The sequence below is a fragment of the Pogoniulus pusillus genome, chromosome 25, assembly GCF_015220805.1.
Source record: "Pogoniulus pusillus isolate bPogPus1 chromosome 25, bPogPus1.pri, whole genome shotgun sequence".
NCBI lineage: Eukaryota > Metazoa > Chordata > Aves > Piciformes > Lybiidae > Pogoniulus > Pogoniulus pusillus.
The window spans coordinates 7816273-7834690 of NC_087288.1; the positions used below are offsets into that span (position 1 = coordinate 7816273).

General features: G+C 43.7%; 1 protein-coding gene across 11 annotated transcripts in view; it reads right to left on the minus strand.

Annotated features, from left to right (window-relative positions):
- The window catches only part of CDC42BPA (CDC42 binding protein kinase alpha), a 212916-nt gene that overhangs the window by 81801 nt on the left and 112697 nt on the right, over nucleotides 1-18418 (minus strand). For all 11 annotated transcript variants that reach the window (XM_064164331.1, XM_064164325.1, XM_064164330.1 and 8 more), the window contains exons 7-12: nucleotides 14889-14982; nucleotides 12992-13192; nucleotides 12146-12394; nucleotides 9965-10044; nucleotides 7823-7989; nucleotides 6880-7002 (exon numbers count right to left, since the gene is read on the minus strand). In XM_064164331.1, the coding sequence (XP_064020401.1) occupies nucleotides 6880-7002; nucleotides 7823-7989; nucleotides 9965-10044; nucleotides 12146-12394; nucleotides 12992-13192; nucleotides 14889-14982 (914 nt within the window). The remainder of the gene's footprint in view (nucleotides 1-6879; nucleotides 7003-7822; nucleotides 7990-9964; nucleotides 10045-12145; nucleotides 12395-12991; nucleotides 13193-14888; nucleotides 14983-18418) is intronic.

Below are 18418 nucleotides of genomic sequence, written 5' to 3' on the forward strand. Positions count from 1 at the left end.
CTGCTCTATTACTCCTATAAATACAGGGGAAGTGTTACAGTCAGTTTCTTACCAACTAGCAGTTACACAGTGACTACAAATGTACATGTATGCATAAATACACTCTAGGGCTACAGAGTCAAAACCTGAAATTCAGAATATATGAAAGTATCAGCCGAAAATTTCTAGCGAGTCGTTTTATCCCTCTCCCAGTCCTCCTCTTAAAGCTGAGAGTTTAAAGCATATGAAGAGAGGTTAATCACAGAATCATTACAAGATTTGGCTTGGAGGGGATCTGTACTCAGCAGAGACATCTTCTACTAGATCACACTGCTCAGTGTTTTCTTGAGTCTGACCCTGAATGTCTCCAGGGATAGGGCCACAATTACCTCCTTGGGCAACCTGTTCACTGTTTCACCACTGTCATGGTACAGAACTTGTTCCTGACATCCAATCTATGTTTCCTTCTCTGTAATTTTAAGCCATTGTTACTCATCCTATCCCTGCAGGCCTTTGTAAACAGTTCCTCTGCAGACTTCTCATAGGCCCCTTTTATGTACTGGAAGGCTGCTATTAGGTGTCTCCAGAGCCTTCTCTTCTGCAGGCTGAAGAACCCCAACTCCCTCAGCCTGTCCTCATAGAAGAGGTGCTCCAGGTCCCAATCATCTTGGTGGCCCTTCTCTTGACCCGCTCCAGCAGGTCTAAGTACCACCTGTGGTGAGAGCTCCACAGCTGGACACAGCATTCCAGGTGAGGTCTCACCAGAGCAGAGCAGAGGGGCAGAATAACCTGCCTAGACCTGCCAGCCACGCTTCTTTTGATGCAGCCCAGGAGGCCATTGGTTTTCTGGGCTACAGTTGCACACTGCTGGCTCATGTGCAGCTTCTTGTCCACCACCACCCTCAAGTTCTTTTTTTTGCAGGGCTGCTCTCAATCTCATCAGCCTGTATTGACATCAAGGATTGCCCCAACCCAGGTGCAGGACCTTATACTTTGCCTACTGAACCTCATGAGGTTCACCTCAGCCCACCTCTCTAGCCTGTCCAGGTCCCTCTGGACCAATGTCTATGAAATCACTGGACATTTTTGTTTTAGCTGAGGCAGGTTCCTGAGTCTGTAAGTATTTACCCACAGAAGGGGAACCCACAGGTACCCTTCATAAGAACCTTTTACTCTGTTTTCATAAATGTAACCCTAAGAGACTGACCAAATGTAAACCCACATATAGTTCTATGAGCTGTAATTTCTGCAACTCAAGAATTTTCATAGATTCATAGAATGCTTTACATTGGAAGGGGCCATAAAGATCATCTAGTTCCACCCCACCTGCCACAGACAGAGACACCTTCCACTAAAGCAGCTCACTCAAGCCCTCATCCAACCTGACCTTGAACAATTCCAGGCAAGGGACATCCACAATCTCCCTGAGCAACCTGTTCCAGTGTCTCATCACCCTCACTCAAAAGAATTTCTTCTTAATTCCCAGTCTCAATCTGCCCTCCTCAAACTTCAACCCATTCCCACACCCTATCACTACAAGCCCTTGTAAAAAGTCCCTTCCTGGCTTTCTTGTTTTATAAGCCAATGAATACCATTAGCTTATACCCAGACAAATATTCCCTATTGTTTTAATTCATTGGTTCAAAAATTTAAAAGAATGCATTTAAATAAGAGCTGTAGCTCAAAGCCAGAAATTCTTAACTGCCTCTCTTTATGTAGTCTACCCTGAAGTACCAGCAATATGAAAGTTTACACATGGCTCTGCTGAGCCAAGATAAATCTCTCTTCTGTGCACGGAATACTTTGTTCCACAGCTCTGTTTTCTTCTTCTGTTGCTGCCCTTTACATATTTGGCAATATTAAAGATTCCTCAAAGTTTTTCTCCTATGTAACTTTGTGAACAAAAACTTCTAACTCTGACCTCAAAAATTGAAAGCATATGCTCTCCTGTCATTTCCTGGAAAACCAGAGAGACAAGAAGAATGGATTTTCTTCCTGAGCTCTCCCTGGCAACACCCCTGAATTTGACACTATTTTGTGTTCATATTTTATTACCTTTTCCAGCAGGTGTTTACTCTTATGACTTCAGGAGAGGCAGTAAACCAGGTTAAAGAATATAAACAAAAGCCAGTTGTGACAGATGTGCAGTAAACAGTAATTTTCAATCTAAATGCTCTTCTTTTGCTTAGATTTTAGCTAATATATGCAAAGGCTCACTGTAGGATGTTATTATGTTACATGTAATTGCCCAAGACATGGGTCCAAAGCATAAAGTTCAGCTTTGCACTTGAATTGATCCTTCTTAAGGCTCATCAGATTTTGAAATGTAGATATTTTAAAGGCTCAGAAAACTTAGAGCTAGCTCCCATAAACTTTGAATCACTTCGACTTAACCATCATCTGGGTCAGGCCTGTATTCTGGCATTAATTTCATTTAAAAATCTGCCTCACAAACCCAAAAAACCACATGAGATCAAGCAAATGCAACATTCTCTCCTCTCACTTCTCTCAAATTAGCTTGTATTAGCTACAATTCAAAGCACAAATGAGCCCCTACTGACCAATGGCTCTATTGTCTTGACCAGACAAACATTAAAGTGTCTGCTGGGAAAGTTTTGTGGTTACTGTGGATGGAATAGATTTGTAGATTCATAGACTGGGTTGGGTTGGAAGGGACCTTCAAGATCATCTGGTTCTGACTCCTCTGCCTTGGGCAGGGACACCTTCCACTAGAGCAGAATGCTCAAGGCCTTGTCCAGCCTGGCCTTGAACACCTCCAGGGAGGGGGCATCCATGACTTTCCTGGGCAACCAGTTCCAGTGTCTCATCACCCTCACTGTCAAGAATTTCTTCCTAATCTGCAGTCTAAATCTGTCCTCCTCAAGCTTTAATCCATTCCTTCTCATTCTATAACTACAAGCCCTTGTAAAAAGTCCATCCTCAGCTTTCCTGTAGCCCCTCTCAGGTACTGGAGTACCTTCAGGTCTCTCCACAGCCTTCTCTTCTCCACACTGAACAGCCTCTCAGTCTGTTCCCGTAGGGGAGGTTCTTCAGCTCTCTGATCATCTTCAGGGTCTCCTCTGGATCCACTCCAGTAGTTCCTGCTGGTCACACTGCTTCTGATGAAGCCCAAATCTTCCTCACTGGATCGTATTACTTATTTCCAACCCCAAAAAGCACATACAATGTGTAGGAATAGATATATATACAAACTCAAGTTGCACCAGGGTAGGTTTGGGTTGGGTATTAGAGAAAAATTCTTTCCTGCAAGAGTGGTCAGGCACTGGAACAGGCTGCCCAGAGAGGTGGAGTCACCATCCCTGGAGGTGTTCAAGAAATGTGTGGATTGGCACTTTGCGATATGGCTTAGCGGACACAGTGGTGTTAAGATCAACGGTTGGACTTGAAGATCCTAGAGGTCTCTTCCAACCAAAAGAATTCCTATGATTCTATAAATGTATTTGTGGCATGACACAGAAAACTCTTCATAGACACTGAGGGGAACACATCAACATTTACTGCCTTCCCCAGGCACTGACTTCTTCTCAATCTGAAAAGAGCTATCAGTTGTGTTGAGGGATGTTCACACACCCTTTTATACTACTTCTTTTTAATTACCAAAGAAAGAAAGTAATACCTTTAGCAAGGAACTCAAATCTGAGTCACAGCTCAATATTCAAAGATAAAACATAATTTAAAGCCTCTCCTCATGCTTTCCTGTGAAGGGCTGCTCCCATTCAAAAGCTGTTCCTGTACATGTTGCTTTTCAGTCATTCCAAAGAGCCAAAAGCAGAACTGAGGATTGCTGCAGACCAAAGGTTTCTGACCCTGCTGTCTTTTCCCCTATTACAGCAGCAAGTGCAGGGCCATTTGGCTGGAGAGACACTTCAGTAAAACCTGTCCTGACATTGCACCAACATGGCATCACTGAAATCAGAGTGATCCTCCCCCAGAGCTAGTTCAGCCATGTTCACATCCAAAAATAATGCTAATGCTCCTGATACAAAACTGCTGCATCATGCCAGAGCAGCTCTCCAACTGCCTGACAGACTTTTCTCAGACTATGCATTTTTAGCAGCACAGCACCTACGTGCTGCAGTCTGCAGCTGACACACAGCATGCTTCAGCCTTGTAATGTAGCAGCAGATTCTAAACACCCCAACTGAAACGCCTGGAAGTTAATTCTGTCAAGTTTTTCTCTCTGTGGGTGCTGCTGATGGCATTTCTGACTTGAGGAACTGAATGAAGGCTTTTCACAAACACAACCCAGAAAAAGATCCTTATCTGTAGTTCCCTCCAACCTTTCTCGCTGTGGTTTTTCCCTTGCTGCAGGTTAAGATACGGACACAACACAGAGGCACATCTGCAAGGTACTGGTGTCTGAGTTTTCTCTCATGTAACATGCAGATATTTTCCTGTTTGGATTGCCAAGAGAGATTCATAGAATGGTTTCAGTTGGAAAGGATCTTAAAGATCGTCTACTTCCACCCCCTCCTGCCATGGGCAGGGACACTTTCCACTAGAGCAGGTTGCTCAAGGTCTCATGCAACCTGGTCCTGAACACTACCAGGGAGAGCATCCACAACCTCCCTGGGCAACCTGTTCCAGTGTCTCACCACCCTCACTCAAAAGAATTTTTTCCTAATCTCCAGTATCAATCTGCCCTCTCCAGGCTTCAATCCATTCCCTCTCATCCTATTACTACAAGTCCTTGTCAAAAGTCACTTCCTGGCTTTCCTGTAAGCCCCCTTCAAGTGTTGGAAGATCGCTATAAGGTCTCCCTAGAGCCTTCTCTTCTCCAGACTGAACAGCCCCAGCTCTCTCATCCTGTCCCCATAAGGAGCCCAACTCTGTTTCTATGGCTCCTGCTACCTATCAGTCTCTATCAATCTTATTAATTTTACCCACTAAAAAACACCTTGCTGTACCCTCCTTGCTTTTCCTTTGAAGATGTTTCTGCTCTCAAGATCTTATTTTGAAGAAACTACTACAGAGCAGGATAGTAAAAGTTCTAAGCTATGGTGCACTGTGACAGAAAATTCTCTTTAACTTAATTCAGAGTATCCAATCAAGAATATTGAATATTAGTAGTTGGTCTTTAAAGTAGGCTAAAAAAAGATATTCATTAAACAGACAGTAAGGTCTTTCACTAAGAGTGACATTCAACATAGTAGCACAACAGAAGCTCTTCCTTTGGAAGTTCCTACTACACACATTGCCAGAATCTGAGAGAGGATGGCTGGAAAAAGATGGATTTGGATATATTGGATGGCTTTGAATCTTTCCCTAAACGTCTCCAGTAGCCTCTGTAAAGACACAGGATATTGGGCTAAGTAAATCTTTGCTTTTTGACAAGTTTGGGTTTTCTAAAGGTAGTCTAACATGAATTAAAGAAAAAAATCTGTCCAAACATTCAAAAATGTTTGTGAAATCTGTGCAGGTAAAGAGCTGAATGAAATGCAGTGAAGTACTGAGCCAAATTTTTAATACACCTTCATGAACTCTCAGAAGCAAAGGAACTAAATGGAAAGGAAACAAATGTTTTGTTTTGTAGGAGTTGACAGCTGATTGACAGCAGATCTGAGAAGTTCCCATCTCCCTGTCCTTGGATGCATCTATCAGCCCACCTTGTGTTGATTTTTCAGATCCTAATTCTCTGCATCTAGACAGTTCTTTCTTTAATTGAGTAAACTCAAGTCAAGACAGAGTTTGGGGCATGTAGAGAGAGAGGAGAGGACACACAGCTGTGAGCAGGGTCCATTTTGGTGGCAGAGTTTTGTCTTGTCTTTTCTGTTGCCCATAGTGTCCTCTGAGGGAAAACACACTTCAGTACTCCCTACCACTCAGGACATTCAGTACCACTGCTTTTTCCTCAGTACCACTGTCATTCTGTGCATGCAGCCCACCACCCACACTTTGCTAAGAGTACTGTTACAAGAGAATACCCAGAAAACCGCATCTCCGGTCCGAACTGGCTTTTGCTCCCCATCCAGCTACAATGCACTAAGCGAGAGCACACTCTAAACCTTTGTGGTTTCAAAGAAAATACAATCAAAATTGTGAACACATCCTACAAACACAGCCCTTCCAAAAAAAATCCACCAGAAAATGAGAGAAGGAAAAATATCAGTTGATGTTTAAATCCTAACAAATCAGTCTTCCATCCAACATTTTTAACGCTGTCAAAATTGCTGAAGTCTTCACTCTTCATGTTTTCTTAAATAAGCAAATAATCCTTTCCTTTCTCCTTTCATTTCCTCCTTTTCTTTCCCCTCTCTCCTTCTCTTCCCCCTCCTTCCCTCTTTCCCTTTCTTCCTTTCCTTACTCCCTTCCTTCTCTTTCTTCCTCCCTCTCTTCCTTCCTCCCCACCCTCCTTCCTTCCTTCCACGTACCTGCACCACAGATTGCAGAGATGTACTATGCAAGGAATGCTAAGATATGTTACATTGACTATGACTTGTGAAAGGACTGCAGTGACCTTTGATGCTGCCAAACAGACTTGACCAAGTCCTCCAGCTGCTCTTGCAGTACACAGTGCAGGAGGAAGGCAAAAAGCCTTTAGTGCTACTGAAACTGCTCAGTGTTTCACAGACTCTCAGGTAGAGCCTGATTCACAGCCATGTCAATGAGCAACGCTGCAATCTCAAACTAATGGAACATTAGCATTAATAGTAACAGCAGAAGGCTCTCCTGCAACTGGCCTTCCTGAAGTACTGAATACTGAGTTGAACTGACAGAAAATTCTGAGTTACCAATGAAGAGCAAAGAGTAAAATGAGAAGTAAAAAGAGACTGGAAGACTCTTTCAGAAGCAAAGCAAAACTAGCATCACTTTAGGAGGAAAAATCTTGTCAAAGTACTGTTTCCTGTCAAGGTTCTTGCAATAATATTCATAACATACCTGTTACCTGTTTCTTCAACTTTTCAATTTCTTCTTTCAAACTTTTAATTTCTAAATCTTTGCTTGCTGTTATAGGGCCATCCACTGTTGAATACTGCAGAGCCTGGACTGTCTGAGTGGACTCTAGAAAAAGATGGAAGAAAGAAGGACAAATTACACACCTGACATTGGAGGTCACAGGATCACAGGAAGGTAGGGGTTGGAAAGGACCTCTGGAGATCTTTGAGTCCCACCTCCCCCTGCCAGAGCAGGACCATACGATCTAGTGCAGGTCATGCAGGAACACATCCAGATGGGTCTTGAATGTCTCCAGAGAAGGAGACTCCACAACTTTCCTGGGGAGCCTGTTTAAGTGCTCTGTGACCGTTACAGTAAAGAAGTTCTTCCTCATGTTGAGGTGGAACTCCCTGTGCTGTAGTTTACATCCACTGCCTTTTGTCCTATCCCAGGGCACAAGTGAGCAGAGGCTGTCCCTGTCCCTTCCTTCCCGACACCCAGTCCTCATATATTTACACACATTTCCTAGATCCCCTCTCCAGGTCAGAAAGGTATTATTGATAAACATGTCAAAAGACCTCACAAGTGAGGATTCTACAATTTATAATTTCCAACTACCAAGTGCAAATTTTACAGCAATTTTTAGCAGGACAAACTAAGTCCTTAGAGGTCTGAAGGTTGAAATCTCGATGCCACAGTAACGTGGGCATGCTGTGAGCAAAGTTAGCACGTTGTAAGAAGTTGTGTACATGAGGTATTTCAGACCTAAAGAGAGCAGAAGTTTAATTTGTCAAAAGAAACATCAAAGAAAAGTCTTTTCTGCTAGAATGCGTTCCAGGAGGGATATTTAACTGTTTTCCACAGTACAACCCATGCTTTATAAAGCTGTGAGTTAACTTCAGTCAAAAAAAATGTGATTGAATGTTGTGGGGTTTTTTTACTATACCTTGTAGCTTTCTGCTAAGCTCAAGCTTCTCCTGTTCTAGACGTCTTATTCTCCTCTCATAAGCCTCTGTTGCTAAACTATCCTCCAAAGTTCGTTGAATGCTGGCATCAAGATCCATGGAGGGTGGTCCAGCTGTCAGCCTTAGACAGCTGCGGTCTGAAAGCACACTGGGGATGGAGAGAAATTTTAAGAGCATTGGATTTGACAACCAGCTGTGTTTAAAAGATCTTAAAACATATATAAAACAATGAGCAGTTGTTGCAATTGTTGTTTACTGTGCCATTTATTATACAGTCAAACACCACCTTGCTAGATGTGCTCATTAAAAGCTGAATTTAGTTTTACCTACTATGACTGATCTCCTCAAAGCACTTTTTGTTAGACCGAACTCCCGATTAAAACCAATCATTATGCACAGTCTGTGTTTAGGCAGATGGGACAAAGCAATAATTCAGATAGGTCTCAAGACTGCAGTAACAGTTTGTTCTGAAATCATTCATCAAGTTCCCCAAATACTTTGAAGACATCACACCAAGTGGAGTGAAATGATCACAGGACAACTAGGGCATGAAGGTAACAGAGATGCTGTGGCCTCAGAGAGGTGGATACTCCTGCCTGTACACTACTACTTGTGCAAATAATCACAGAATGGTCTGGACTGGAGGGACCTCCAACCCCTAGTCCAATCCTCTCTGCAGTTGGCAGGGGCATCCTCAACAAGATCAGGTTGCCCAGAGCCCTGTCCAGTCTCACCCTGAATATCTCCAGAGGCATCTCAACCACTTTCCTGGGCAACCTGTTTCAGTATGTCACTACCCTCATGATAAAGAACTTGTTCCTAACATCCAATTTAAATCTACTCTTCTCTAGTTTGAAGCCATTGCCCCTTGTCTTATCACTGCAGGCTTTTGTAAAGAGCCTCTCTTTCCATCCTTCCTGTAGACCCCCTTCAGGTACTGGAAGACCTCTATTTCATCTCCCCAGAGGCTTCTCTTCTCCAGGCTGAAGGCTAATCCAGTTGAAGCCTAAAGGACCTGTCACATAACCAGCACTCAGCACATGTGTTTGCAGAAGCACAGAGCAGGCTTTGAAATGGTTGCAAACATTAATATTTATCTGTTTGTTTTCACCAATGAACAAAGATCATACATGAACTTCCTAGGTACTGCTCAGTTCAGCAGTAGAGATGAACGTGGCACATACCACATTAATACCAACTATCAAGAAAGGTATTTTTTACAGCTTTCATTCAAACTGAAAGGACTGTGAAAGAACTAGGAAAAAAAAAGTATTTGAAGTCTAATAAGCTAAGTTCTCTCAACACACCTGACCTTATCTTGGTGTGCTAGTTTGAGCCTAGCTGGGACATTCTGGTGAGAAGAATTAGACCATAGGCTGTGAAAAGGAAACAATGGTGATGGCTGCTTCACTCATAGGCTTGCTGAGATGTATAAAAACAAGAACACAAACATAGATAACAGAGTTTGCTCTCTGGCTTTGGGCTGCACTTCTCTCTCTCTAACCTGTTTTCTGTGTGACTAATCCTTCTGCTTCTTAACTTCCCTGGCCAATCCTCCAAACGCACCTTGAATGTAAGGCAAAGTCTGAGATAAGGTAGAGGTGTAAAAGGGAAGTGGAAGGGTGGTTGAGAGCCCCTCCTGGGGACTCTGGTTTCTGAGAGGGCTGTTGTGTTTCTGTATTACTTTTTAACTTGGATATTTCTGTCTCCAGTTGTATATATATATGTTGTAAATATCTGCTTGGATATTGTGCTAAGCTGTAAATATAAAGCTTCATTCAATTTCCAGATCAGCTGAGTCCAGTCTGGGTGATTTTCTTAAGTGTGGGGGTGCAGGGAACATTCAAACCATCACACTTGGGTCATATGCAGTTAACTTCCTACACTGTCTGAAAACCACTTATCTCAACAAAACTCTTGATCACAGGTGGAGGGTTTGAAATGCATGTCAAGTTTTACTGCAGAGACCTCATTCTTTTGGACAGACAGGATTTTAGATTATGCTCTAGTCATTTCCTCAATAAACCACATTTCTCTGGTATCTGTTTGAAGTTGGTACCAGCCACAGAAACTTAAGATGCTCTGTAGCTTTCTTACAGACAATTTTGGAATGCTCAACTTACCAGCTACTTGTGTATGTGAAACCCACAAATGGTAAATGATGGCCAGAAAATGCAGTGTGTGATGGTGGAGGCATTGTTTCCTGGAAAAAATAATAGGATAGTTGAGTAAGTAATATCCTGCTGCACTTGGAAGCAAAAGATTTTTGAGGTTGACCATATGCTAGTGACAATTTCGCAATAACTATGCTCTGAGTCACTCTCATCTACAGCAGCACCTGTATTTATTTCCAGCAACATGCACTACACCAAAACAAAGCACAGAAAGGCTTTTCTCACTAAACAGGCTACTGTTGGAGGGAAGTACAACATTACACATAAGTGAATCAGAGAATCTTAGAGTGGTAGGGGTTGGAAGGGACCTCTGCAGATCATCCAGTTCAACCCCCCTGACAAAGCAGCATCACCTAGGGCAGGTCTGCAAGAACACATCCATGTGGGTATTGAAGATCTCTAGAGAAGGAGACTCCACAACTTCTCTCGGCATCCTGCTTCAGGGCTGCACCACCTTCACTATAAAGAAGTTTCTCCTCATGTTGAGGTGGCTTCTTCTGTGTTCTAGCTTGTACCTGTTGTTCCTTGTCCTGTCACTGGGCACCACCAAAGAGCCTGCCATCTTCAACCTGACACCTGCCCCTCAGGTATTTACGACATTGATGAGGTCCCCTCTCAGCCTCCTCTTCTCCAGACTGAACAGCCTCAGTCTCTCGGTCTTTCTTCATAGGAAAGATGTTCAAGTCACTCTTTTAGGTCTCCATTAGATTCACTCCAGCAGATCCCTGTCATTCCTGAACTGGGGAGCCCAAAACTGGACACGGTATTCCAGGTGTGTTCTCACCAGAGAAGAGAAGCTCTTAGCACAAAGAGCATCACCTTTGATTTCCTCTTACCTTCCTCTCTGCTTTTTACTCAGCAAGGTTGCCTGCCTGTAGATTTACCAGCTCCACTTCTGAGTGAGCTATCTCTGTGTTTAGAGAACTTCAGACATTTGCTACAAATCTCAACAGGGTTTTCTATTCCCATTCATCCTTTGACCATTTCTCCCTTACTGACCCATTTTCCTACCAGACATACAAACCATGACACACCTCTGAGCTTCTCCTCAGGCTGAAATAATTTCACAGTTTAAAAGAATGTTTTGGGCAGGAATGGATCTAAAGGTCATCCAGTTCCAACTCCCCTGTCTTGGGCAGGGACGTCTCCCACCAATCCAGGTTGCTCAAGGCCTCATCCTATTTGACACTGAACACATCCAGGGAGGGGGCCTCTATGACCTCCCTGGGCAACCTGTCCAGTGTCTCACCACCCTCACTGTATAAAAAATTTCTTCCTAGTATCCAGTCTAACTCTCCCCTTTTCCAGCTCTAAAGCCATTGCATCTCATCCTACCACTTCAAACTCTTGTCAAAAGTCCCTCTCCAGCTCTCTTGTAGCTCCCTCCAAGTACTGGAAGGCTGCTCTAACATTTCTCTGGAGCCATCTCTTCTCCAGGCTGAACAATCTAAACTCTCTCAGCCTGTTCTTGTAGCAGAGATGTTCCAGTCTCCTGGTCATTTTTGTGGCCCTCCTCTGGATCTGGACCCCTGTCTCTCCTGTGTTGAGGGCTCCACAAGCAGGATACAGTACTCCAGGTGAGGTCTTACCAGAGAGCACAGCAGAGCAGCAGAATTACCTCTCCTGATCTGCTGGTCATGCTTCTTTTGTTCTACAGTGAACAGACTGAAATAATCTGCCATCCAGATATCACAGAATGGTGCAGATTGGAAGGGACCTCAAAGATATCTGCTCCAACCTCCCTGCCATGGGAGGGACACCTCTTAACTAGACTCGGTTGCCCAAGGCCTCATCCAATCTGGCCTTGAATATGCCCAGGGAGGAGGCATCCACAACTTCTTCAGACAGCCTATTCCAGAGTCTCAGCACTTCTTCCTAAGAACCTACTCTCCCTCAGCTTAAAATCACTTCTCCTTGTCCTGTCTCTAGACATTGTTATGTAAAGCCCCTCTCCAGCTTTCCTGCAGGCTCCCTTTAGGTATTAGAAGGCAGCTCTTACATCTCCCCAGAGTCTTTTCTTCTGCAGGCTGAACAACCCCTGTTCCCTCAGCCTATCCTCATAGCAGAGGTGCTCTATATGTTTTGTTAGCAAGTACACTGCAAAAGCAGATTTGTTCCTTCCATACTTACAGAATTTTTTAAGCAGTCATCATCCACATCAAAGTTTGATGTATCAGTGGGACTGCTGACTTCTGGGATGTAAGGTGCCTCACAGTTTCTAATGTTGTCCCAATCAATCCCAGCAAAAAACGGATGGTTCTTAAAGTCTTCTATGCCATTCTGTCCAAGTCGATGCTCTCTGCTACAAATGAGCCTTCGGATGAGGTCTTTTGCACTTTCAGAGACATCTGTCACTTGAGCAGGAAACTGAAACCTCTCCTTAAAGATCAAAATAAGAGAAAACAATTTATTACCAAGAAAAAGAGGGGGAAATTAATCCTTCCTTTTAAAATTCATTATGTGAAAAGAACCATGCTAACACTTCAGTTCTCAAATACATGCAGTAAGGCCTCCAGGAAAAATACTTCTCCAAAGGAGACAAACTACTGACATTTTTTATCTCTTTCTTTTTCTTCTTCTTATGAATTTCTCTTACATTCCTGAATTTTACAGCTACTTCTATGTGGAAGAGCACTTAAGAACCTTGTGCATATGCCAGCCAATGTATCCACCACAAGAAAGTCATGCAGAAGGAGCGATGTCACGCAGGCAAGCTTTACTCCACAGAGTGACCCAACAGCCATGTTCCCAGAGTTCCTAGTTTTGAATTGCTTTATCCCCAAAGCAAGGCCACCTGCAATCCACAGCCACAAAGTGGCTACAGGGGATCATGTTTTGTGCCCTACATTTATGAGTATTAAGATAATTAGTACACAGAGCCTCATTTTTAAACAAGTTACCCTTCTGGGGTTTTTTGTTTGTTTTCAAGTTACCCTCTTAAAAATTAGCTTAGAGAGAGACAGAAAGTGCACTAACTTTGTGGTTCATTATTTTGCCATAGGTCTCCACCAAGGACTCGGCATAAAAGGGCGTTTCTCCATAAAGCATTTCATACATGCAAACGCCTAGGGACCACCAGTCACACTCGGGCCCATACTTCCCTTTCCCATCTTCCATGGCCTGCAAGATTTCTGGAGAGATGTAGTCAGGTGTTCCAACTGCCACTGAGGACTGCACCTGTGGAAGTTAACATTGCCAGGATTCAGACAGATTTCCATCATTATAGACACTGTTGTTTGTGGCACACGTGCACATACATTTAACTTTAGCCTAGTGTTCTGCTTACAACAATCATAACTGAAACACAGAATCACAGAATGACTTAGGCTGGAAGAGACCTCAGAGGTCATCTGATCCAATCTCACTGTCATGGGTAGGGATGCTTCACAACTATCCAAACTGGCTTTGAACATCTCCTGGGAGGGAGGCATCAACAATCTTCCTAGACAATGCATTCCAAAGTCTTGCCACCTGTCTTGTAGTGGTGAAGAATTTCTTCCTAAGATCCAATCTAAATCTATTCTCCTTCAATTTAAATCTATTTTCCCTTATCCTGTTGGTGGACACTCTTGTAAAAAGACCCTCTGAAGTGTTCCTGTAGATCGCCTTCAGATATTGAAATATTGCTCTAAGGTCTACCCAGACCCTTCTATTCTCCAGGCTGAAGAGCCCCAACTCTTGCAGCTTGTCCTCACAGGAGAGGTGCTCCAACCCTTTGATCATCTTTGTGGCTTCCTCTGGGTCCACTCCAGCAGGTCCATGTCCCTCCTGTGTTGAGGGCTTCATAGCTGGACATGGCACAGGAGGTAAGGTCTCACCTGAGCAGAGTAGCAGAATGCCCTCTCTCCATCTGCTGGCCATGCTGCATTTGATGCAGCCCAGGCTGCCACTGGCCTTCTGGGCTGCTAGTGCCCATTGCTGGCTCGTGTGTAGCTTCTCACCGACCAGCAGCCCCAAGTCCTTTTCTGCAGGGCTGTTCTCAATTTCATCATCCCCCAGCCTGGAATGATATCAAGGACTGCTCTGACCTAGGTGCAGGACCTTGCACTTTGCCTTACTGAACCTCATGAGATTCTCCTCAGCCCAGCTCTCCAGCCTGTTCAAGTCAACATTTCAACACTCAGGGACATAATTGAACAGGCTGCCCAGGGAGGATGCTCCTTCCCTGGAGGTGTTCAAAGCAAGGTTGGATGAGGCCCTGAGTGCCCTGTTCTAGTGGGAGGGGTCCCTGCCTATGGTGGGGGGTTGGAACTGGGTGATCTTTGAGGTCCCTTTCAACCCAAACCATTCTATGATTCTATGATGAACACAGAGAAATTACTTTCTTGTCACACCTAGTAGATACTGTGCAAGTTTTACTACAGCATAGTTAGCACATGATCATATTTCAGTATCTTGTCCTGTTCACACTACAGCTTGTGTTTTCAGTAATCATTATCACTCGGAGCTCAAGACTGAGACATTCATAGTTCATCAACAAACATCTCCAGCACCTGAAGGGGAGTGGAAAGGGACTTTTTACAACAGCTTGCAGTGATAGGATGAGAGGGAATGGACTGAAGGTTGAGGAGGGCAGATTTAGACTGGAGATTAGAAAAGAATTTTTTTACAGTGAGAGTGGTGCAACCTCTCTATATATTCAGAACTGACTACATGCATCTAAAAAGCTTTTAATACACCATGTACATAATCTACCATTATAAATCCAAGCAGCATGCAGTCATATTTTAAACCAAGGTTAGTTAGGCACCAGTACAATTCCATTTCATTTGCCACAAGGCATCTTTTCTCCTTAACAGCACAGATTTTACTGGCAAGCAAAAAACTGAAAAAAAAGAGTGTTTAGGAATAGGTATCATTCTTTGGAACTTACTGTTCCATCTTCCATCAGTTTCAGACATGAACCAAAATCTGCTAACCGAATATGTCCATTCATATCCATCAAGATGTTGTCTGGTTTAATATCCCTGCAATTAAAAGACAGTTCTCAATTAGTACAAGCACAGCACACAGCATCAAAACCAGCAGCAGAACACAATCGCTCAGATGGTGACATCTGCACCAGGGACCTTCCATGACAGAGGCTGGAGATCAAATCAGGTAAGGTCTGTCGATTTTAGTAAGAACTGTGTAAGCAAATCCACAGGTAGACAGAAAAATCTTACTTGTTTTGAACTGCTGTGCAAAAGACTTTCAAATAAACTGAAGAATTGTAGTGGGGTACAACACCAACTGCATCCTTATGCTGGAGATGGAAAATGATCTCTAAGTTTTACTAAAGAACAAAGGTCAATGAAACTCTGAAATAATTAACATTTAACATTAGCATTTAGTGTCTTCAGAATTGTCGTCTCATGGACATCTCAGCTCACTCAGTAGGTCACAGAAGCACAGAATATTAGGGGCTGCAGGGGACCTCGAAAGATCATCCAGGCTAACCCCCCTGCCAGAGCAGAATCACCTAGGGCAGGTCACACAGGAACTTGCCCAGGTGGGTTTAGAAAGCCTCCAGAGAAGGAGACCCCACAGCCTCTGTGGGCAGCCTGCTTCAGTGTCTATTCCCATCACCAGCTCAACAGAGAAGTTTCCCCTTGTGTTGAGATGCAACCTCCCAAGTTCCAGCTTGTACCTGTTGTTCCTTGTCCTATCACAGGGTACCACTGAAAAGCGCCCTATCTCTCCTGAACTGGGGAGCCACAAACTGGACACAGTATTCTAGGTGTGACCTCATGAGGATAGAGCGGGAGAAGAACCACCCTAGAGCTGCTGAACACATTTCTCTTGCTGCACCCCAGGATGTAATGAAAACAGACAAATCCTACTGAGACCTCTGGAATTTGAACTTCAGTTTAAAACACTTTGTGAAAACATGCACCTAAAATAAAGTTCCTCTTAGAAGCTGGACCTTGTTCAAACTAAACAAAAACATGAGTCACCCCTGAGACTCCATTTATCCATGTTCTATCTTTTAATATATTCCCCAAAGAACTAACAATAATAATTAATACTAATAATCATCACCATCATCATCATACCAGCCTCTCCTACTTAACCTCACAAAACAGCAGAAACAATGAAAAACTTCACTGTGCTCTCAACACTGCACAAAGAGTAAGCTGCAAGCAATACTCAAAGCACTCAGAAGACAAAAAACCCCCAATTCTTTCAAAGCAAAATTTCTGAGGCTCAATAATAAATTCATCAGAACAAGTTTTGGAGTAAGGAAAGAAATTAACACAATTTCAAGCAGAATCACAGAATAGTAGGGGTTGGAGTGGACCTAAAAAGATCATTGAGTCCAACTCTGTGCCAGAAGAGGATCACCTAGAGCAGGTCACACAGGAACACATGCAGATGGGTTTTGAAAGTCTCCAGGGACGGAGACTCCACAGCCCCTCTGGGCAGCCTGCTCCAGGGCTCTGCCACTCTCACAGGGAAAAGGTTTCTCCCTGTGTTCATGTAGAACCTCCTCTGCTCCATCCTGCACTTATTGCCCCTTGCTCTGTTGTTGGGCACCACTGAACAGATCCTGGCTCCATCCTCCTGACACTGCATCCTTATAAACATGGAGGTCACCATTCAGATTCCTCTGCTCCAAGCTAAAGAGCCCCAGCTCCAAAAGTCCTTCCTCAGCAGGAATACATTCCACTGCCTTCAGCATCTTTGTGGCTCTGTGCTGGACTCTCTCAAGCAGTTCATTGAGGTCCTTCTTGAACTGAGGGGCCCAGAACTGGACACAATATTACAGATGTGGCCTCATCAGGGCAGAGTAGAGGAAAATTTCTCTTGACCTACTAACCATCTCCCTTCCAATGCATCCCAGGATGCCACTGGCCTTCTTGGCCACAAAGGCACATTGCTGGCTCCTGGGCATCCTTCTGTCCACCAGGACTCTCAGGCCCCCTTCCCCTACACTGCACTCCACCAGGTCAGTCCCTAACCTACAGTCCATGGGATTGTTCTTTCCCAGCTGCACGATTCCACAATTGTTCTTGTTATATTTCATTCAATTTCTCCCCACCCAACTCTCCAGCCTGTCCAGGTCTGGCTGAATGGCAGCAAATTCTTCTCAGCTCTTGGCACAGAAGATGAGAGTTGTGAACAACTGTTCTGTATTCAGCTGAATTCTGTTAATAAAAGGCAGCTTGAAAGACAAGCATTGATGGCACCTGCAGAGCAGAGCAGGCTGTAAGTGTAAAGGGAAGACAAGACAATGATCAGTCCCAGAGGGTAACAAGGAAAGGGAGTTCATTATTGCCAGTGTCACTGAGGAGTGTGACGGTGGCGATTACAGGAGAAAAATCATGTGTCACAAACCCTGCAGTTGCTAGATTTAACTGGAATTGGGAGTTTAGTTATAGGTTTTTGTTTAGAAAGGTGTCTGGTGATTCTGCTGTAGTGATTTTTCCTTGTTACTCTGCTCTTCTGAGACCCTACCCTCATATTGTGGTCAGTTCTGGTGTTCCCAGCATAAGAGGGGCAGTTTGCCTCATCAATACTTTACAGTCATTCACAGATTCATAGAACGGTTTAGGTTGGAAGGGACCTTAAAAATAATCTGGTTCCAACACCCCTGCCATGAACAGGGACACCTCCCACTAGCCCAGGTTGCACAAGACCTCATCTGACCTGGCTCTGAACATCTCCAGGGAAGGATTCTGTGTGAGAATGTGAGTTGAGCAGGCTGCTGGTCTGCCTTGGTTTTTATGATGAATATGAAGGTGTCAAAGGAGCTACAAGTCTTATTTGAAAACATGCATGATTTTCATCTAAAACAGATTTTAAAACCTGCTTTACAAACATTTGAACCATGGCTCCAACACAGAGCACAGGATTCACTTCTATGTTTTTCTGAGCTGAACTGGCCTTGACTGTAGCAGCAGCAGCTTGGGGAAAGTGATGCTTTTGGTGTTTGCTTTGCACACTTTGGTTATTTGCTTCTGTTCATGTGGAGAATGCAAGAGAAATAAACAGTATGAGTGATACTGGAAACTGCAACAGAAAATGAGTGTGGAGGCTTCTGAAGAAGAAAAAAAAAGTGAAATCTCTTTAATGGCTCATTTTTCATAATGCTTCTTGGTTTAATTTGGGGAGTTGCTCTCCAGAGTGGCATGTTTACCCAGATGACTTCACTCACCTCTCTATATAACAGTTTGCTTTCTTAAGCCATAATTAAAACCTCAAACAGTATACACACTCATTGTGTTAATATAAACATTCTGAAACAGGACTACAGCAGATACCTGGATAACTGCCATTCATTTGGATGCCTCTGTTAATGAGCCAGAGTAGACTTTCATTTGTTCAGTAAGATTCAAGTGAACACTTTCCCTCTGAGCCATGCTCAATCCATAGCACATTCCAGCTGTAAAGCCAACTAAAAAGAATTTTTAATACATGTGA